The following is a 20,975-nucleotide window of genomic DNA, read 5'->3' as shown; positions in this document are numbered from 1 at the left end:
GGATCGTGTGGCCACTCAACGATTATTCAACGGTCATGACTCAACAACTGCTATTTTGGCCGATGGCCAGTGTATCGTTGGTCTAGGTGTTGCATCCATTCTCATCCTCGACTATGAACGGTGCCTTGTCTCCTTTCAGGCCTCTCAAGTGGCAGTGGCACAGTGCCGACGTTGACGCTGGCCGGCTGAGATGCGGATGTGAACTGGCCTCCCCGGAAACGGAATTGGCCAGCCACACTTGGGTCACCAGTAGACGCTACAGCGTACGAACGACGCGCAGATGACGCGGCCACCGACCCTCCTGGCCGAGAGGCCGTGTACTGAGTCGCCACTGCCGAAATGATGCCGGACTGCGGCACTTGGCGCGGCATCACCGGCTGCGGCTCCAATTCTCCCTCCGACTCCGGGTCCGCAACGTCTGGTAACGTGGTATCAGAATCAGGAGTGTTGACAGAGTTGTCCAGGCTGTCCAGGATACTAGCACTGTCTGTCGGCCCAAGAGCCGCAACGCGCTCGGCAAGGTCGTGTCGCAAGTTGTGCATACCCTCTGAGAGGGCGGAGGCAGCAGCGTCGCGGACGTCTTGGCTGTCAGGAATCACCGACTCGGGGGTCATGGGGGGAGAGATGAGGCGCGGGAGGGCAAAGGTCATGTGGTGGGGATAGACGAAACGGTCCTGGATAGCGGCCCGCAGACGAGCAACGAGAAGCTGCTCAATCTTGGGAATGTCCTGCAGCTTGGCTCTGCTGCCGAGGAGACTTGTCGTCTTGAGGTTGAGGTGGAAGTCGGGGAGCAAGCAAACGTGCATATGCTGGCGCTGCTCCTTTGGGTCGTGGATTTGTATGCTGAGCTGCTGGGTCAGCTCGGTTACTGGCATGGCAGCTCACTGTTCCACCAACGGCCACAAGCTCTACACCAATCTGCACTGGCAGCACCGCGAAGCGCGGACGGGGAAAGTTGATGAGCACAGAGGTAGAGATAGACAGGGATACAGTGTCTGCCCAGTCAAGGTCTACCTCGGCACGCTAACGGTCAGCCCATGCCCACGATGTGGTCACTCACCACCCGCCCTTGACCATCTGCTGGACGAATGCGCGCATTCGATAATAATGGAAAGCTCTTGCCCAAGTTGAGCGCTGTCACCTCGATGGGATCCTTCAATGGTTAGGAGACGCGTCCACGGCAGCTGCTTACCAGCCACGACAGGGTCCTGCTTGGTGGGTTGAGCCAGCGCTCAAAGTGCTTGCGTGCACCTTCCTCGCCAGCTGTAGAGAGCAGATCGTTCCTGTATCCTTGAAGGACCTGGGTAAATGTTAGACCGGCCAAAGGCTGCATAACATACCTGGGCAAAAAGCACATTTACCCAGTCGGCCGATTCAGCGGGGTGCGTCGACATGTCGTAACCGGCTGTCCCCAGCAGATGGCCAGTCGGGAGTGGGGGCACAGCCGTTGTTGAGAGGAGCGCCTTCTACATCTGTTAGCCGATGAACCGGACGTCCCAAACTCACCTTGGAACGCTCTTCACGGCGTTGTCGCCATGCATCGGGGTCCTGGGCATCGGCCGGAGAGAAGACGACGTAGCGGACGAAGAGGAGACAGAGGAGAATGAATGCTCCTTGACCGACGAGGAAGCCTTGGGTGAACGTCCATGCGGCAGGTGTGGCCGTAGCCGAGATTAGGAAGGTGGACATGTTGATTAATGTTGGTCCTGCTTGTATGTAACTAGGTTGACATGGCGTGTTGTCGGCACGAGAAATGGGGTTGAGAGACGTTGAGCAGGCGGCCATGCATACAAATGACAACAAGATCGAGGACGGCCATCAGTTGTACGCAGCGGTTGGCGTAGAGAGTGTGATTATGTAATGTCACGTGGCAGCGTCATATTACACTGCGGGACTATGTCATTTGAGTGTGTATTTTGCGGTACCGAGAAACACACAGGCCACCGTACTGTGCTGGTACACTGGTGAGGGGTGCCAGGATGGTGTGTATTTTGCGTTGCCGAGAAACGCATTGGCCACCGTACTGCGCTGGTATACTCGTGAGGGTAAGTGCGGTGCATGTGTTTCTCGGCCAACCGGCACGTGACCTTGTGCTTGTTGCTATAGTTGCTCCGCGCCCCGCCCAGCCCCACATGCAACATGGTGTGACTATTCGGCCGTTCAGCGGCGGTACGGACGTCTTCTGAAGGCTTGGCCGATGCATGCGGTTGGGTTTTGCTGGGTGCTTATACGCTGCACGCTGTGCGTTGTGGATCTTGTCATGGTCACAAGAGCAGATATGTTGGGCCGAGACGCCACTCTGGCCACTCTGAATGTAAGCGCCATGGGTCGTGTTCCACGTTCCGGTCTTTCATCGGACACCTGCGCAACTGCTGTGGTGCTGAATTGGGACGAGTTGGGCGTCGCAAGTACTGTGTACTCTGTGCTGCTTGTGCATGCCGCGCCAACACAGGATTCCACGATCCACCCTTCTGTTGTACCTGCGTGCGCAGGGGAGAGGGGGGGACGTCGTGGTCGCGCGGCCGCGCGGTCTGTTATAGCTGCAACATGACAGGCGCACGGTCGTGTTGGTAGATCCTGAGCACAGGGCGGTGTTGTTGTGCGCACACTTGGGTCCAACCTAGGTCTAATAATTCTAGGACCGAGCAGAGCAGTGCTCTCTTGGCTGCTGCCGTGGACGGCCCAATGGCTCTTGCACCAATGTACCAATGTGTAGGAGTGGAAAATACCAAGCAACACAGTTTTGGTACGCCGATGTGCATGGGTGGTGTCGTGTTGGTGTTGTACCCAACCCTCCAGGCACACACCCAACGCCGACGAGCGTGACTGTCTTTTGCAAAATACATAACCGTAACAAACCCCGCGGGAGCTTTATTTGACATTTGTTCCGTTTACCGTTGTTGTTTGGGTTGTGCGGGTGGTCGCAAAGCTTATACCCGCGCACACGCCGCCCACCTCCTGCGCGCCGAGAGGCAGTCAGCCGATCAGCGATCAGCCAGCCGCCCGTCCGCTGGCCGCTGGCGCCGCTACACAATCAACATCCCTCCCTCCCCATTCAACTCCATCCTTTTCCTCCCACTCCGGCCACTCCCCAGTGGCACACGCCGCTCGGCCGCTACCAGCGACACCCTTCACACTCCTCTTCTCGGCGACAGCACTATACATGTCCCCCCGAGCACGACTCTGCAAACGAACAGACCTAACGACCCAGTAGTTTACGCCTCATCGCCGCCTCCTGTTTCCGTACCCTGTCCGACCCTGTGCGACAGCCCAAACACTTGTCACATCCCCCTCTCAACACCAACTCTTCCTCTTTCTTCAATCTTCACTCGCGCGCATTCGGGAGCTGCCATAGTGTCAGGCGCACACAGCGTCAGACGCGTCAACAGCTAGCCCCCATCCAGTAGCATCCTGACATCGCCCATCTCCTCCATTGCAGCGTAGAACAAACGAAATGGTAAGCCACAGGACCGCGTCCCGCGTTCTTTCTCTCTCAATACCTGCAACATGAGTTGCTAACACATGTCCCAGACAACAGACGCCCAGTCACGGCGGAGGTACCCCGCGTCGTTATCCCATAACCCGTCGGGCCCATCGCGGCCAGCTCGCCCCCAGCAACCATCCCGCGGTCCCCAACGACCCGCGTCGCGTCCCCAAACGTCGGTGGACGACGAGGTTCCCTCACCACCAGAGCTCCCTCCCCTTCCGGCACAGAGCTCGACCGAACCTCCCGAATTGGCGTCGCTGGAAAACCTCCTGCGCCAAGCGGGGTACAAGGAGACTAGAGTCTTTACACCAGAGGCAGAACGTGTTCGTCCTCGGCTCAAACAATTCGACGACGAAGGCACTGCGGAACTAGCCGATCTGTACCGTTCCATGGGTCTGAACCCCGATGCTGGTCAACACGTACGCCATCTCACTCAAGCGGCCATGCCCATGCGCACGAGCAGCAGTGTCCTTCGCAGCATTGCTCTCCAGGACGCAACGGTCGTAGTCAATGAGACCGTCCAGTCGCCACCGGACATTGCGGCCGGCCAGGATTCGTGGTGGGGTTCTGGCTTTCTGAGCCGCGCGGCCCAGACTGTTGGCAAGAGTGTGTCCGCCATGAGCCCGCCAGCGACAGTTTCCCCGCGCTCCGACGTCGGTCTCGGACTGGCATTGGGCGGAAATGGCGTTCGCAAGACCAAGTCGAACGTGGAGCTCAGGAGGTCGTCGCCGAGCCAAGAACAAATCCCTCTGCCTTGTGAGCTCGTCCAGGGTGAAAATACCGCAGCCCCTAGTCGCCAAGTCGTCTCAACATGTGGCTTTGACCGCCCAGTCCCTCCGTCGATTGCAGCATTGTTCTCGCCACCGGATGAGAGCACTCCTGCGCTTCCCCAGCAGCCCGCGTTCGACGACGAGACCTTTGGGTACTCGCCTCCAGAGCAGAGCTCTGTATATGACGAAAGCGAAGACCTATTTGCTTACGGTCTTGGCGGAGACGACGACGACGACAGCTACGATATGGACGAGGAGGAGTACTACTACGACGACGACGACGACAACGACGATGATGACGGCGATGACCACGACAACGAAAACGACGACAACGACGACGACGATTCACGCAGCTATGACTCATCCTCGACCTTTGCTGGAAGTCCGCCTGCAAGGTCCTTTAGCGGCTCACCACCTCTCTTAGACGCCAGCGCGGTACTTGCCGAGCTGGGGCTGAACGACGAGTTGGCAGAAGCCATTGATGTTGCCTCAGTTGGCGAGTCCGTTTCCGTTGGCCAGCGCATCTTGGCCTCGACTGTGGAATATGACGAGGACCACGATATCGACACCCCTCCGTCACCGTCGTCACCCACCATGTCGCCGCCTCGTGAGGTACCGTCCTTCAACATTCAAGAGTCTACCCCATCCCCTCCTTCTCTGTCCAAGTTCAGCTTTCCCGTTGTCACCCCAGCTCCACCCCCTGTGCCGACGTTTAGCTTCCAGGACCCAACACCGTCACCGCCTGCAGTTCCAAGGTTCAACTTTCAGGAAGCGACGCCATCACCTCCCACGGTGCCGTCGTTCAACTTCCAGGAAGCAACCCCGTCACCTCCCTCCGTCCCAGCGATCAGCGCCCACGATATCACGCCGCCGCCACCTCCTGTGCCTGCCATCAACTTTGAAGACCCAACGCCCCCTCGCGTGTTGACTCCCCGGGTCGTGTCCGTGCCCGAGCCCGTTACGCCGACTCCCAAGAGAGCAGCCAAGACCGACTCCATCGCCGATAGCATTGCCCAAGCAAAGGCTGATCCACTGCCCACACTCCGTACTGTGAAGCCCCAGCAGCGTACCTCCGTGCTGCGCACAGCCCAGTCGACCCCTGCGTTGCGTTCCGCTGCGCGCCGCCCCCACTTCCGGGTCACGCCGGCTCTCGTCGCGGCCCCAGCTTTGGAAACTGTTGCACCAGTCCTCTGTGATTCAGTCAACAGCGAGGCAGAGGACCTTCCTCTCTTCCCATTGGCACCTGTACCAGAACCGTCGGCAGGCCCCAGCAACTTTGGCACACTCACCCTGCGTGCCAAGAAATCTCTTTCGGCACTCCGCTCATATTGGGCGAGCGCCGAGAAAGCGGAGGAGCCACCTGTCGACGACGAAATGCCCCGCGACACTGCTACACCCATCCTGACTCCCCGGATCGACTGGGCAGCACAAGGGTTCCAGTTTGCTGGCTGGAACCAGGAACCGCAGGAGAAGGGCTCGCGCAAGTCGACCGACTCGATTGGCACCATGGCTGAGCTTGGCGATCCGTTTGATAACCACGACGTGATGATCGACTACACAAAGTCGTTCTTCTACAAGCCTCCCACCCCTCCTCGTCCTGCGGGTGCAGCTACTGGCGAGGGGTTCGGCTTTGGGCAGATGAAGAAGCAGCGCTCTGTCAAGTCTCTGCGCGCCGCGCTCGAAATCCCTGTTGCGCCCGTGCCACCTGTTCCGTCCAAGTACCGTTCTTCGGCACGCCACCAGCGTTCATCCGCAGACGGCAGCCGCACACCTCCTCGGCGCTCGCCTCCCATTGAAGCGCCGGCCATCCGCATCCACTCTCCCGGTGCTTGGGAAGAGGGTCGTCCCCCGCGTGACCTTGTGCTTGATGGACAGGAGTGGGACGGCCACGACTATGTCCCGAATTGGGGCAAGGGTGTGCGCAGGGGCAAGGGCAAGTCCCGGGTCGGCTCGAAGCGCACCAGGAAGACGATTCCCTTTGACGACGACGACGACTACTTTTACTAGGCTGGCATCACGGCCTAACGACCAACCACCATGCACACAACAACACCATTCGCACGACCACACTATGTGCTGTACATCATTACCACCCGGAACGAACTTTGATTTTAACACGCCTCCGGCCGCGGCCGGCACGTCCCTCACCTCCAAAGCACGCGCATTTCGCCCACATTTATTCCATTTCCCCAACATTCATGGCTCTCTGATCCAGAAACACATTCCCCAACCAACCCATTTCCTTTCTCGCTCCACATCTCCGTCAAAGAGCCTTCGTCGCCTGGATGCCTCCCACATCACCCACTGCATTGCGCCACTCGTCGGACGCTTTTTTGGATACCTTTTTCGGGATACCTCTTCTTTCCCCTCCTTTGGATAGTCTTTTTCTTTCATGAGTTTTCCTAATGTAGCACCTCGCGATATGCCACTGCTTTTGCCACAAGGTCTCTTCCTCACTGGCGTCGCGGGGGACAAAGGGCAATAGGCGTCACGCACAAATGGCTGTGTGGCACGGTGCTATCTTTCCGATTTGTTACCTTTTATTGTCGCTGCAGCGGTGGATGACTAGCATATGGCTACGCTTTCTCCGCTGTTATGCCATTGTGGGCCTACCCTGTATTGCTGGGATCACAGTACTAGTAACAGTCGAGTCCTGCACCCTAAGATGAAACCTCAAAGAGTTGTCTAACGATCCACCGAAGGGCGAAGACAGCACTCCTTGACAGCATCGATTTCAACTCGCACACCACAAATTGCTTCCGGTTGATTGGGATCGCTGCCACCAAAAATGACACGTCAATGTGAATCAACACGACTCCCTCTTGCGGCTGAAAGTAATCTCCTCAGCTTTCGACACAAACACTCATGCTTCAACGCGCCCACAAAGCGGCTCCCGCAAACGCTGCACACCTCATAACGTCTCTTTCAAGAGACGCAGCCACCGTGAGACAGATGTCGCGCAGCTATTCGTCGCGCATTTCGCGCCCGGATGACCGCGAGGGACGCGACGAGTCGCCTGCCGCGAATTCCGTTGGTGGTTTCTACGACAGCTACTATGAGGACAACAACTCTGGTGGCGGCTCTTACAACGCCAACCGTCGCGGCAGCGACAACCATTCCCAGCAGGGCGACTCGAGCTACTCTCTGCGCAGTCGCAACCGGGGTTCACAGGACCAAGGCTCACATCGTGACTCGTACTCTGACCCCGTCCGTCGAGTCGGCACCGATGCCTCAAACAACGCGTAAGTACAGAGGTTCTCGGAGGCGGCCCCCCGTGCACTGCTGACAGATAGCGCACGTAGAGGAAGCAATTCGTACCGCCGGGATGGCTATCAGCAACCCTCGTACAACGACTCATACAACAACAACGCGCCTTACGAAGACAACCGCCACTCGTATTCTCGTGAAGGATCCCGCAGCTCCCGCGGCTCTCGCGGCGGCAGCTGGCAGTACTCTCCCTCTCAGCCGGCCGACCGCTACTCTCCCTCTGGGCCAGCCGACCAATACGCCCAATACCAATCCCCCAAGTACGCCCAATACCAGTCCTATAGCCCCCATCAGCCTTCGTACACGAGTCGAGTGGGCGGCCACTGGCGTGGAGGCTCTCGTTCCCCAATGGGCAACTCTACGCCTGGCTCACCTGCGTCGCCCGGCCGGCGTGGAGGAAAGGGCAAGAAGGGCGATTTCGTTGTGCCCCTCCCCGACGCCAAGTACATCGACCTTTCGCGCCAGCCTCCAGAGACGCCAGCGCCGGATGCTCCCGGTGTTCGCAAGCTTCTCGTTCTGGACTTGAACGGTGCCCTCATCTACCGCACTCAAACCAACGCGACCCGCGGAATGCACCCGCGTCCTTTCCTCTCCGTCTTCCTGGAGTACCTTTTCAAGGACGAGCCAGACGGAACGCATAGCCCTTGGGAAGTGCTTGTGTGGAGTTCGGCCCAGCCGCACAATGTGCGCGCCATGGTCGAGACTGGCTTTGGCCGTTGGTGCAACGGTGTGTGGGAGGAGGAGCAGAACAAGCCCGAGGGCGAGGGCCGTCTCCTGGACGTGTGGGCGCGTGACAAGATGTCGCTTGGAACCGACTACAGTGAGTGTCACCCTAATTTTCAGACCTGACTGACCCCAAGATTTCGATGTCCAAACAACCAAGGATCTGCGCAAGGTCACTAACGAGCTGGGTCGCTACGACGAAGCCACAACTGTTCTTCTGGACGACTCGTCCTTGAAGGGCGTCTACCAGCCGTGGTCTCAAATCATCATTTCAGAATTTGACAAGCCTGAATACCACGACTCCAAGGTGGCAATCGAGCGCATGGCCGCTAGAGCCAGGTCCGCTTCCAGGCCCAACACTCCTGCGAGCACCTCGTCCAAGAAGAACAAGGGCAAGGGAAAGAAGGCTAGCAAGGAGTCCCTCACCGACGCTGCCAGTGCCAACGCTGGACCCATCGACCCTTCTGTCGAGCCCGGTCTCGACAACATTCTCCTGTCCGTGGTCGGAATCCTCGAGGCCATGCGTGGTGTCTCGAATGTCCCTGCATGGGTTCGCTCTGGCGGTATTCAGAACCCTACCGGTTCCGCGGCCGACACTTCTGTCGAGGTTACGCTCGACATGCTCCCGTCCCACTCGTCATTTACTACTTGGTTTGACAACCCCGAGACCCATGCCTACTGGGCCCAGAAGGGCAAGGAAGCGCTCCAGCGCAAGGGCATCCCACTCCGCCACAGCCCTGATGGTTTCTCATACGATGAAACACCACAGGCCAGCCCGCAGACCGGAGAACGCCAGTCTAACCAGCGCATCCGTGCTTCAGCCGACGAGCGCCTTGCCGACCTCAAGTTGGACGACAGCCAACTGACAGCCAACAGCCAGTCTGCCTCTCGGGCTGATGGCCACCAGGGTACGCCCGCCTTTGTCTATCACCACCTCATGACCGTCGCTGACGGGTCACTTGTGGACGACGATCAGCGCCGCGTTATCCTAGACGCGATTAAGATCTTGCAGGACATCGGCGGAGCAGTGGCTCACAACGACGACGACACATCACTCGCGCCCCACATGGTTGACCCCACTCCACCACAAGGAACGTACCCGCAGTACCGTCCCCGTCCGGCGGATCTGCGGTGGTTGGCGGGCCTCACTGCGGACCAGCTCAAGACCTATCAAAAGGCTGCCTCTGCCATCGAGGCAAAGCTCCGCGCGGATACCTCCCAGGACGAGGAGCGTAAAAGGGCATGGCTCCTCAACCTCAAGAATTATCAGACTCGCCTCGACCTCGTTCTGTACCCGCCAGGAACCCCTGCGTTTACACAGCTTCTCACCGAGTACGAAGCGCTTCCGGATAGACCAGCCGGCGGGGCGGTGGCCGCGCACCCCAGTAAGAGGGGACGCAGCGACCAACAGTCCGAAGGCACAGCCCCACAAGGGTTGAAGGGAAAGTTCAAGAAAACGCGCCACCTTTGAAACGCAACAGCTACGCCATGTGCACAGCCAGCGTGCCACGTATCTAGTTGCAGTGGATCTATATCGAGTGTGTAGAGAGGTGATACATGTGGTTATAGAGTAGTGTGTAGCCGTTGTGCCATAGCCATGTACATTTTTCATCCTATGATGCCAGCCTTCTTACTTCTATGCGCGCAGCGCGTCGGCGACGCGCTTGGCAACGTCCTTCTTGTCAACGCTGGCGCGCGACTCGCCCAGGCGCTCCCACAGGGCCTTCATGACGGGTCCCGTCTGCTTGGTGCCGCGGGTCTCGAGGCCGCCGACAATCTCGTCGATAATGGCCTGGACGGCCTCGGAGGAAGGCGCGTCGGGAAGGTACGACCGGAGGAGGACAATCTCGTTCTGGAACGAGGCAAACATGTCCTCGTTGGCTCCAGGGGTGCCAGCGGCGTACTCGGAAGCAGCGGCGTTCTGCAGCGTGCAGTCAGTTGCATGTCCATTATGCTCGTCGCTGGGTGTAATGCCCGGGAGCTGCATGGCGAAGTTGCACGACTCCCGCAGCTCCTTTGGCGCCTGGCGACTTACCCTCTTCTCAACCGCCTTGCGGATAGCGGTGATGACGGCCTCCTGGGTGGCGGGCTCGTTGGGGTCGGCACCGAGCTTGGCAGCGTTGGTAATGTCCGAAATGGTGGTCTTGAGGCAGGTGACGGCCGCCTTGTCCTTGGCCTTCATGGCCGTCTTGAGGCCGTCGCGGAGCTTGGTCTCGAGCGCCGAGCGCTCAGCGGCACGCATGGCGGTGGTGTGCAGGGCACGGACCGAGACTGAACGGGTAGCGGAGCGGAGGGCGAACATTCTGGGGCTATGGTATGTGGCTCGGTACGAGTGAGAGAGAAGTAGCAGGCGGCCTCTTTGTTCCGACTACTGAAATGTCCGTCCGCCAATCTCGAAATCGCGAGGTGGAGGCACATAAATCGAGGATACCGTGGGAAGGTTGAGTGGACCATGGCCAAGTGGAGGCGGGCGTCCTCTTGCAGCCATGACGTTTGAGATCTCCATTGTTCTCTTTCAACCACTCCATGCTCCATCCCAACTCTTCAACATGACAACAGAGAGACGGCACATCCCGTATCTCTCATTTCACAAGAATATTATTCGCGAGCTCTGCCGGCCACAGAAGGATGACCTCCTCATCATTGCCAAGGGTCTGGGCCTCCGACGAGTGGGTTGCGAGAAGGCAGGGAAGGGAACGGCGCTGACCACCTAGGTCGTATGCGCTCTGCTCAAGACGTACGACAGGAAAGAGGACCTGGTCATTGTAGTAAGTGGTTTTGTACCTCGCGGATGAGTTCTAACCATGCAGATCAATGCCAGAGGCGAAGACGAAGCCGGCATTGGAGACGAGCTGGGCATCATGGGCGTGCGTGAGCCTGGCTTTAGGATCCTAACGTACGAAATGGGTGTCAAGGAGCGGTGAGTTGATCGATACCTAATGGCAGTGACTGATGGGAAGCGAGGAGAAGTATCGTCACGGCGGCCTGTTCTCTGTTACGTCCAAGATCCTCGTCAATGACCTTTTGAGTGAGCTGTCGCCCTCAGTGCCGTCACAGCTAACAGGCAGAGGGCAATGTACCAGTCGATCTCATAACAGGCATTGTGGTGCTGCATGCCGAGACGTGGGTATAGATGGCTTTACCGGCAACTAACCCGCCAGTGTCAAGCAAGGTAGCCTCGAGGAGTTTGCCATCAGACTGTACCGCCGCAAGAACCAGGTTAGTTTACCGATGTCGCGCATCTGAGCTGACTTGTCAGACTGGCTTTTGCAAGGCGTTCTCCGACGAGCCTGAAATATTTTCCCACGGTCTCAGCCCGCTCAAGGACATGCTCATCAACTTGAACATGAACAGCGTCATGATCTGGCCTCGGTGGGTATCTTCAGCGCTCGCTTGTCCTGCTGACCCACTCAGTTACAATGAGGCAGTCAAGACAGCCCTCACCACGCGTCAAGCTGAGGTTGTCGAGATGTACCAGCCCATGACAGACCTCATGCGCCAATGTCAAGACGCCATCACCGAGTGCATGGAGGCCATGCTGGTGGAGCTCAAAAGGGACCACTCTCTGGTAAGCTGTATCCGGAGTGCTCGCAAGCTGACATCAGAACCTCGATCTCGAAGACTTGACAGTCCGCAATGCCCAGTTCAAGAACTTTGACACGATCGTGTTCCTGCGTCTTCGACCCGTGTGGCACAAGGTTGGGATGAAGACCAAGATCCACGTACAGGCGCTTGCCGAGCTCCGTGATCTGCAAACGTGAGCTAACTCCTTGTACAGCCAAAGCTGACGACAGGTGGCTTCTCGAGTACGACTGTGCCACATTTGCAGCGTACATCAACACTCTTCAGCGTCAACACTTCATGGCTCAGAAGAAGACGAGCGGACCCGGTCAATACCTGCATGATTGGTTCAACGCCAAAGCCGCGTCTGCACTCGTCGAGGGATCTCAGCTGCGCGTGTCAAGACCCAAGGTCACAATGGAAGGCACAGCCAGCACGGAGATCCCAGACGGCGAGCGACACGACGAGGCAGAAGAGTTTGACGAGGACATGGAGGCATTGCGAGACCTTGAGGATAGGCGAGACGAGACAATTGGCGGCCAACCCACCCTGGAAGACGACGGCGACGCGGTGATGGAGATTTTCGCCACCCAGGGCGAGGCGGTTCCAGCAAACCGCAACCGCGAGCCCGCGGCTGAAGATGAGGACGACGTGCTCCAAGAAGTAGCAATGGCGCCACCCATCTTCCGCCCTGTGACGTTTGGCTCCAACACCGACCTCAGTTCTCGTGTCAGCCGTCGGATACGTGAGGGTCACGAGGTTGTTCTGGAAGAGCAACCCAAGTGGGCCCTTCTGGCCCGTGTTCTCAAGGAGATTGAGGATACAATTGCTCGCGTCGCCGATACCCATGCCGGTGGGTGACTCCTGGTTGTATTGTTCAAACTAACCCACCAGACCAACCGGGAACCAACACTGTGCTCGTCATGTGCTCTTCAGATCTCACCTGCCTCCAGCTGAGACAGTACCTGACCACGATGACACCGACCGACCCCGCGTTCGGACCCAAGGCGGGTCGCAAGATGATGGAGACTCTCTTTCTCAGCAACTGGCAGCACGAGAAGAACGGCTCGTACCTCTCCAATCCCAACCGCTACGTGAATGGCGCCGCTGCGGACCAGGTCCAGGCTGCCACGTCTGGTATGGAGAAGAAGCGCATCGAGGAGGCACAGCGTCGACGCGGTGGTGCACCGTCGTACAAGCGGAGACGAGTTCGAGCTGGCGCACCCATCAACGCCACTGGACGCATATTGTGAGCTTCAGAGGTCGCCGTCGTAGCTGACAACCAGGGCGTCTAAGGAAGCCACTCTCAAGGAGATGTCGGCTTTCGGTGGCGGCAACGTGGACATGGAGGACTTGCAGATGCAGTGGGCCGTTGGAGAGTGAGTCGCCAACCTGAAAACTATGCTAACGATCAGGAGCCTGCGGACGATACCTCAGAACTTTGACGACGAGCCACTCGTGTCGATGGAGGACAACGAGGCTGGTCCCTCAACAGCCCAACCGGCACCGCCCATGAGTCGTGGCGACGAGGACGACACTATCGTCATGCTGGAAGATGATGACTCATCCCCACCGGCCAAGAACGGTGGTGCCACTACTTCAGTGCCCCAAAAGCGTCGTGATCCACCACCTGCACCAGACCCTTCGGCCTTTTCCAACCTCTTGCTTGCCAGTGCTGGAATCCTTGACGAAGGCGATCTCTCGCACCGCGACTGGATGACACAGCAGGGCTGGGCCGAGAACTGGGACGACGACTTTGGCCTGCTCGCGCCAGAGGACGAGGTCATTGTTCGGCCATACGGCGGCGATGATGACGACATTATGCTCCAGGAACTACGACCTCGGTTCGTAATCATGTACGAACCGAACCTGGCGTTTATTCGTCGCCTCGAGGTAAGCTCAACACTTGTGAAAGGATATCTGGGGCTGATCAAAACTCTAGGTCTACAAGAACTGCAACCCAGGTCTGGCACTGCGCGTGTACCAGATGACGTACACGAACAGTTTCGAAGAAGATCGGTTCTTGGCCGCCACGGCCAGGGAGGCGGATGCGTTCAAGAAGCTGATTGAGGACCGCGGGGTAAGAATAGCAATTAATCGACTATGCCGAGAACTTTATTGACGCCATTTGCGTGCAGGGTATGGTTATTCCGATCTATAACAACGACCCCAGAGCGTCTATGCGCGACAATGTCGCTCGGCCTCGGACTACCTATTCGACCCGTAACGCGGGCGGCGGCGATGGGGGAGCCGAGCAGCCACGGGTGGGTACGCGTAGCTTCGAGGTGCACTAACCCACCAGATCATTGTTGACATTCGCGAACTGGGTGCGCTGCTGCCTTCCTTGATCGACGCGCATGGCATCCAGGTCGTCCCGGCCACCTTGACCGTGGGCGACTATATCCTCTCGCCCAAGATGTGTGTTGAGCGTAAAGCTCTGCCTGATCTCGAACAGTCTCTGGCCAATGGTCGCCTGTGAGTTCCGAATATCTAGAACCACATCTCAAAGGTGTGTGGCTGACTCGTCCGCCTTCCAGACACACACAATGTGAGGCAATGTCGGCACACTACGAGACGCACATTCTCCTCATCGAGTTTGAAGAGGACAAGTTTGGGATGAGGGTAAGTGTTGTTGTGCCTGCATTGTAGGGATGTGGCGCTGATCGTCCCGCCCGCAGACTGTTGCGGATGCGAAGCGCGAGGCTGCTGGCCGAGGAGGAGGCAACGAAACGGACGGCTTCCAGGATACCTTTTACCTGCAGTCCAAGCTTGCGCTGCTTGTGCTGCATTTCCCTCGGTTGCGTATCATCTGGTCGTCGTCACCTCATGAGTCGGTCAAGATCCTGTCCGACCTGAAGCTCAACCACGACGAGCCGGACGAGGTGGCTGCGATCCTCAAGGGCAACACGGATGACCCAGACGCCCTGAAGCCACAGGTCGAGAATGCCGGGGCCGTCGAGATGCTGCGGGCGATCCCGGGTGTGTCGAGCCACAACTATCGCCATGTCATGTCCAACGTGGGCAGCATCAAGGAACTGGCCGAGCTCAGCGAGGACGAGCTCAAGAAGATCCTGGGCAACGATAAGGGCGCGCAAGCGTACAACTTTATGCGCCGCGATGTCCGTGCCACACGGTATACATTGTAGGATGCCATGCATCCAAAGGGTCCCCCGGGGTCACCGGGACCTTCAGGACTGCCCGCTGCGCTGTTCTGTTTCTGTTCGCAACTGCTGAATTGTAGGCCAGAGGCCCCATATAAATGAAGTGGCGGTCATGGACGCGCCACACGGTCTGACGCGTCTGTGGTTCAGGAGAGGACCGACCCAAGAGGCAGCAAGGTCAGGAACGTACCGCACCTTTTGCCCACACCCGCTTGCCCGACCAGAGAGAGAATGGCCCAGAATGACAGCATTGGACTGTGGGTTTGGTCGACGTCATTGCCCGCCGGGCCGAGGAAGTGGGACAAGGCGTCGTAGCCAAGAGTCCGATGCTGTGGCCTTTGTGCGCGCTCGCTGTGATTGGATGGCAAGTGCTGGCGAGTGCTCATGTGACCTGTACCAGGACGCCGAGGTTCCCGCACTGTTCCTGCGGGCACCTGGGCTGTTGTGCCCGTTGGGCCGTCGGAAAGTGTGGCCGAGGAGCGGGGAGACCGACAGACAGCAGGTGGGCTCACTCAAAGTGGCAGCAGCACCGCGGGGGCAAGGGAAGTTGCCGCCTTTTTCCAACTTGTGTGGTCAGGCTCATCTGGATCGCTCGCTTCAAGCAACGAGATGGGTGTGGGGGAGATGTGAGATCATGAAGGCCCCGCGGGGCACTTGCAGGATACAGTCCAGGGCATTTTAAGGAATCAGCAAACGAGCAAAAGCAAAAGGAAAGAACAAGAGCCGGGGCCGCAAAGCTCCTCCGTCCCTCCCTTTTGGGTCTCACTGGGTGGGTGGGGGGGAGAGAGAGAGAGCCGGGGCCTTGGTCTGGGCCATTTGGTGTCCCATATGCTGCTGCACCACACCCCCGTCATCTGGGACCAATCGAGGACCTTGCACGGGAGAGGGCTGCAGTGTGTGCGCTGCGAGCAAGCAAGCGGGGCCGAACAGCGGCATGCAGGCGGCGGACAACAGACAATGCAGCTGGGGGGGGGGGGGGGGGGGGGGTCTGTTGTCGGTGTGTCTGGTCAGTGAGCGGTGGGTGTGCATGTGTCTCTGTCAGCATCACCTCGTCTCCTCTCACCGCTACCGCGTATCCCAGCCACAGTCGCCATTGCTCGCTGGCCACTGTGCTTGGTGTACCCCCTGAGACATCGCCGCCAGCAATCGCGCAATCCCGAGCGAGTCTGACAAACGCACACTAGCGTCGCCCAACCCCGACCGTCTTGCAGCAGCAATCCAACCACCCTCTGCTCTCTCTTGCCCTTGTAGTCCGTCCCTTTGCCCTTCTGCAGCCCCGGACGCCGCTGCACGCCCCACGAACGCCTCCCCCAAGCATCCTCCATTCGGTGAGGATCGTGAAGAGGACGTCCCTCAACCGCACAGGCCTGGTCGTCCATTATCCTCCTGGCCCATCCCCCCACACACCACCGTCGTTCCCTACCTGCGCCGATCCCACACCCCACCCACCCAGGCCAACCACCACCCACACACATCCACCCTCACACGACCGCTCTCATCTATATCCCACCGAGTCGTCAACCACACGCAACCTCGCAAATCCACACTGCATCCGACTCTCTCTCTCGCTAGTACCTCACACTCTGCATAACGCATCCCCATATCAATCTACGCCCACACCCCCACGCCATCCCTATCACTCCCCCTCCCCACACGCACCTACCCTCACCTGTTGTTACTCTCGCCCACCTTTTCCGCCCGCGCACCACCTAGCGGGCCTTACTTGCAGCAACCCACCACACCATGTCGCTGGTCTTGCCGCTGCCCCAAGCGTCGACTGCGCGGTACGCCGTGTCGCGCAGCTCAACCCCCGGAGCAGGACGTAGCGAGCGCGGCGGGAGCCCGACACCGCCCGCCAGCGCCCGCATACATTCGCGCCCAGCAACGCCGCCCCTCCCCGCCTCAGCTGCGGTGACGGCGGCACACTTGACCCACCTGTCACAGGCGTTGCACACCATCTCTGCTCCTCCCACTCCAGTCAACACAACCCACCTCATGCCCCTGCCCGGCATGGCTGCGGTGGGCATGGAGCGCTGCCGCTCGTCCGAGGCCGTGCTCAGTCATCACCACCACCACTCGCATGACATCTTGGCTGCGGCCGTCACCAACGCTGCCAACGCTGCCAACGCTGCCAATGCGGCCAACGCTGCCAATGCAGCGGCAGCCAGCTCGGCCAACAATACCCCTCCGTCGGACGAGCGCCAGGCCCGCGAAACCACCCCGCGCAAACCCCACCCTTTGGCCGGTGTCCCGCCCACACATGCTCTCGCCCCGCCCCTCGACCTTCCCTCGAGCGCCGAAGTTTCCCCAGTTTCGAGTCCCTTACTCGGAGTCGATGGGGCCCAGGTTCCTCCACAAGCTCAAATCGAGCTTGGGATCGACGAGGATGCCGAGGACGAGGTCGAGGTCGACGACCGCATGGACATTGACGAGGTCGAAGTACCCGTCCCTGAACTGGGTGTCCCGACCTCTGACGACAGTGCCGTCTGGGGTATGCCAAAGTGGGGTCTCGAGGACGAGCGCCCAGAGGTCCGTCCTGGTGTCCGTCTGGTGGGCATGGAGGAGCTGCCCACGCTCATTGAGCGTCACTCGATGCTTGACACTCCGTCCCAAGTCGTCTTCCCTTGGTTTCACGGCATCAGTGACGACGGGGCCAAGGGGCGCGAGATGGGCGCATTCTTTGGCTATGGCCCTCCCTTCGAGGCTCCTCCCTACCGGGGTCTCACCGTCGTGCTTGCCCCGCCGCATCCCATGGACCATGCCCCGCTCGCGACCTCGCCAACGACAGGTATGAGCCCCGTCGCGATGAACGGCCGCCAGGAGCTGCCCCCGCACACCCATGTCCAACCCGTCAACCTCGATGTCCCACGCGACACCCGTGACGACACTGCGTCGTCGTCGTCGGGTTCGTACCAGAGCGGTGCGTCTGCCGGCACCGACGCGACCACTGCCACGAGCCCGACCACCACGGCCGAGTCGCTCGCCCCCGAAACCCCTCCCTCGACCATCAAGCATCTCGACGGCTCGGTCGCTGTCCACGAGGTCGACGACGAGGAAGGCTCGGACGCCGACGTCCAGATGCACCCTTGCGAGTCGAAGCGTGTCGGCACCACCAGCGTCCCCGTCCCCGAGGCCATCACCGACACTGGCAGCGACTCGGACTCTGACAGCTACGTGTCCGAAGACGAACCTGGGCCGTCGTGTATCCTCATGAACGCCGTCCACGCACAGGACGTGTTTGAGCTGCCCATGCTCCCCATGCCTGGTCGCCGACCCAGCTATGCTCGTTCGCCCAACATGGGCAACGAGAGGCCAAAGGGCCGGTTCCGCGCTGCCCGCCTCCCCAACCAGATCAACCTGCGCAACCTCCACATCCAACAGATAAAGTACGCTACCGTGTCCGACATTATCGTCTATTCCCGCAACGGCGTCAGTCCCGGTGTGCTCGAGATTGCCGAGGCGATCGCGGTTGCTCAGGAAGAACTGTACCAGCAGCGCATGACCGAGCTGTACCAGCACCTCGTCGGCCGTGGCGAGGGCGAGGGCCTCGACCGTCCTGTCAAGTATGGCGTGTGGGTCCTCGTGGAGCCCTTCTCCAAGGTCGAACGCTTCTGCCCTTCGCTTGTCAACATTGATTCAGAGGGATCGCAGACGTCCAACTCGCGTCTTGTGGACCTGTTTGAACGCGAGGCGTACGAGTCGCGCGCCATGACGCGTGCCACAGAGGTTGTTGAAGGGTTCTGGGTTGGCAACGACACGGACGTTCCCGGAGGCGCCGATGACGGTGCAGGCGCCCGCATCCCGTTTGACCTGTGCGTCAAGGCTTCAGAGGTCTCGGACATGCCCACCGACGTCACCTTGGTCGTGGCATACCGCTCCCTCCTCTCGCTGGACCGTGTGCGGTCCCAGTCCGAGCCCGCCTCCTCGTGGTCTGCGTCGCCGGCCACGTTGGCTCTCCGGAATCTGCTATCGCCGTCCAGCGTCCCGACGCCAGCGACAGAGCAGCGCTCGGGAGACTTTGGCACGTCGCCCGATGAGACGCACCTCTATGCGCAGCAGCATGCTGCCGAGCACCACTACGTCGCTGTTGAGTGTGCTGGCTCGTGCCGAACCATCACGGGTCACATGCGCAACCTGGCGACCATGACCGACAAGGTCATCGAGCTCGTCACCTTCCTTCGCAAGATCATCGAGGGCCGCGACAAGACCGGTATCAAGCGCACCGTCCTGCTCCACTGCCAGGACGGCTACACCGAGTCGTCCATTGTTGTGCTCTCGTACATCATGGCCTCGCTCGGCCTCACTTTACCCGAGGCATACCTCTACCTCCAGCTCGAGGCCAAGCGTTCCTTCTTCCTGTACCCGACCGACAAGCCGCTCCTGCACCGCATCGAAGCGCGCCTTGCACAGGACCGTCGCGACCGCGCCATCAAGACCATGCACGCTGGCCAGTCGTCGCCCCCATCGGCCCCGGCATCCCCTGCTTCCCGCTGGAAGCCCTGGGGCTTTATGCGCGGCGCGGTTGAGGAGAAGCCGTTGCGCGAACAGCCAGAACGCGGTTCGCGGGCCATTGACGCTGCGCGCCGTATCCTCGTCGACGAGGGCCGTGGCGGCAGCCAAATGTCCCAAGACGCACGCGTCTGGTTCGAGGACAAGCGCTTTGACGGGTTCCCAAGCCGTATCCTGCCGTTCCTCTATCTCGGCAACCTCGAGCACGCCGGCAACGCGACCATGCTCAAGGCACTGAACATTACGCATGTTGTCTCGGTCGGCGAGAGTCTGCTGGACGGACCCAACGAGCACGACCCCATGCACGGGTATGTCGGCGGAAACACGCTCGCCGCTGCCGCCCGCATGGGCCACATCCAAGTCCTGGACCTCGCCGACGTCCGCGACGACGGCAACGACCCCCTCCGGCCTGTCATCGCGCGCGCGTGTGAGTGGATGGAGCAGGCCAGAGCTTCAGGTGGCAGTGTGCTCGTGCACTGCCGTGTGGGCGTGTCGCGCAGCGCAAGCATTGTCGTGAGTGTTTTCATCTGTCTCCATTGTCTCGGCGAGCAGGAAGCCGGTGCTGCACCGCACCGTGGCACCGGGCCGCTGTGCCTGTGCCGCCATAATACCGTACCGTAACCCCCCGGCTGACACTTTGCTTCCCCCCAGATGGCATATCTCATGAAGTACCGCCACATGGGCCTGATGGACGCGTACCTCGTCACCCGTGCGCGGCGCCTCAACGTCCTCATCCAGCCCAACCTGCGTTTCTTCCACGAGCTGTTTGGCTGGGAGGTCGAGCTGGCGCGCGCCGAAGCCGAGCAGCGCGAGCGCCGCCGCCGCGAAGCCCAGCTCCAGGGCGTGCGTGACCCCACGGCGCTGGCGCTCCTGGACCAGGAAACGCCCGTGCGGCGCATCTTGTATTCGTGGCCGACGTTCTGTCGCGATGTGGTGAGTGAAAAGTGTGCCTCGTGCTGTCACGGCCAGGACGCCAGGACGCGCGCGCGACGATTGTGGTGGTTCCCCGCTGACAACTCCCTCAGCACTGCCTGAACCGCAGGTTCCTCTGCAACTGAGCTGTGCTCTGAAGCAAGGGGCCCCGACCAACCCCGTCAAGTTGTAACCCCAGGACCTCTCGCGTTTCCTCCACGATCACTGCCCACGCATATTAGCAAGGAAGACCTTGTGTCGGGGGGAACCACCGGAAACCAGTGGATTACCTCGCAAACTCCAACCTCGTCATTGCTGCCCTCATGGCTCTGTCATGGCCCCCATTTTTGAATTGTTGTACAAACAAGCACTCTCGCGCCTCTGCCTCCCAAGTTTCGTTTTGTTCCAAAGAGTCCCGTCTCGTCCGAAAGCCCACCCACCCACCCACCCGCCCGCCAACTCACGGTGCCAACCGCGCAGTGCCCGCGCCAGCCCCACCCGGCACGCGAAGTCCAGTCAACCCAGCAACCACTATCACGCGCGTGTTTCCCGATTTGTCTTCTTCTTCTCTGTCTGTTCCCTCTC

At 59.8% G+C, this 20,975-nt stretch overlaps 6 protein-coding genes across 6 annotated transcripts; 4 read left to right on the top strand and 2 right to left on the bottom strand.

The window, feature by feature from the left end:
• Positions 1-243: 243 nt before the first annotated feature.
• Positions 244-1,689, bottom strand: MMM1 (ERMES complex subunit mmm1; the record flags this gene model as incomplete). The annotated part of the gene is made up of 7 exons (XM_028621854.1): positions 244-256; positions 298-848; positions 886-1,023; positions 1,061-1,153; positions 1,193-1,300; positions 1,341-1,466; positions 1,507-1,689. The coding sequence occupies 7 exons, from the start codon at positions 1,687-1,689 to the stop codon at positions 244-246; spliced, it is 1,212 nt and encodes a 403-aa protein (XP_028478306.1).
• Positions 1,690-3,454: 1,765 nt separating this feature from the next.
• On the top strand, positions 3,455-6,264 carry EHS24_006389 (uncharacterized protein; the record flags this gene model as incomplete). Its single annotated transcript, XM_028621853.1, has 2 exons — positions 3,455-3,457; positions 3,532-6,264. The coding sequence occupies 2 exons, from the start codon at positions 3,455-3,457 to the stop codon at positions 6,262-6,264; spliced, it is 2,736 nt and encodes a 911-aa protein (XP_028478305.1).
• An 858-nt stretch (positions 6,265-7,122) lies between these two features.
• On the top strand, positions 7,123-9,718 carry EHS24_006388 (uncharacterized protein; the record flags this gene model as incomplete). Its single annotated transcript, XM_028621852.1, has 3 exons — positions 7,123-7,499; positions 7,551-8,344; positions 8,385-9,718. 3 exons carry the CDS (start codon positions 7,123-7,125, stop codon positions 9,716-9,718), a joined length of 2,505 nt encoding a protein of 834 aa, XP_028478304.1.
• A 165-nt stretch (positions 9,719-9,883) lies between these two features.
• EHS24_006387 (uncharacterized protein) lies at positions 9,884-10,549 on the bottom strand (the record flags this gene model as incomplete). The annotated part of the gene is made up of 2 exons (XM_028621851.1): positions 9,884-10,168; positions 10,283-10,549. The coding sequence occupies 2 exons, from the start codon at positions 10,547-10,549 to the stop codon at positions 9,884-9,886; spliced, it is 552 nt and encodes a 183-aa protein (XP_028478303.1).
• Positions 10,550-10,796: 247 nt separating this feature from the next.
• Positions 10,797-14,954, top strand: EHS24_006386 (uncharacterized protein; the record flags this gene model as incomplete). The annotated part of the gene is made up of 18 exons (XM_028621850.1): positions 10,797-10,916; positions 10,962-11,015; positions 11,058-11,167; positions 11,208-11,275; positions 11,316-11,370; positions 11,409-11,466; positions 11,507-11,619; positions 11,662-11,815; positions 11,853-12,004; positions 12,042-12,661; positions 12,703-13,057; positions 13,095-13,187; positions 13,224-13,701; positions 13,751-13,888; positions 13,947-14,072; positions 14,111-14,283; positions 14,346-14,430; positions 14,487-14,954. 18 exons carry the CDS (start codon positions 10,797-10,799, stop codon positions 14,952-14,954), a joined length of 3,420 nt encoding a protein of 1,139 aa, XP_028478302.1.
• Positions 14,955-16,712: 1,758 nt separating this feature from the next.
• PPS1 (tyrosine/serine/threonine protein phosphatase pps1) lies at positions 16,713-20,536 on the top strand (the record flags this gene model as incomplete). The annotated part of the gene is made up of 3 exons (XM_028621849.1): positions 16,713-19,991; positions 20,130-20,411; positions 20,504-20,536. The coding sequence occupies 3 exons, from the start codon at positions 16,713-16,715 to the stop codon at positions 20,534-20,536; spliced, it is 3,594 nt and encodes a 1,197-aa protein (XP_028478301.1).
• Positions 20,537-20,975: the final 439 nt, after the last annotated feature.

The sequence above is a fragment of the Apiotrichum porosum genome, assembly GCF_003942205.1.
Source record: "Apiotrichum porosum strain DSM 27194 chromosome Unknown scaffold_3, whole genome shotgun sequence".
Taxonomy (NCBI): domain Eukaryota; kingdom Fungi; phylum Basidiomycota; class Tremellomycetes; order Trichosporonales; family Trichosporonaceae; genus Apiotrichum; species Apiotrichum porosum.
Note: the sequence above shows the minus strand (reverse complement) of the source record. Positions and strands in the feature narration are given on the sequence as shown.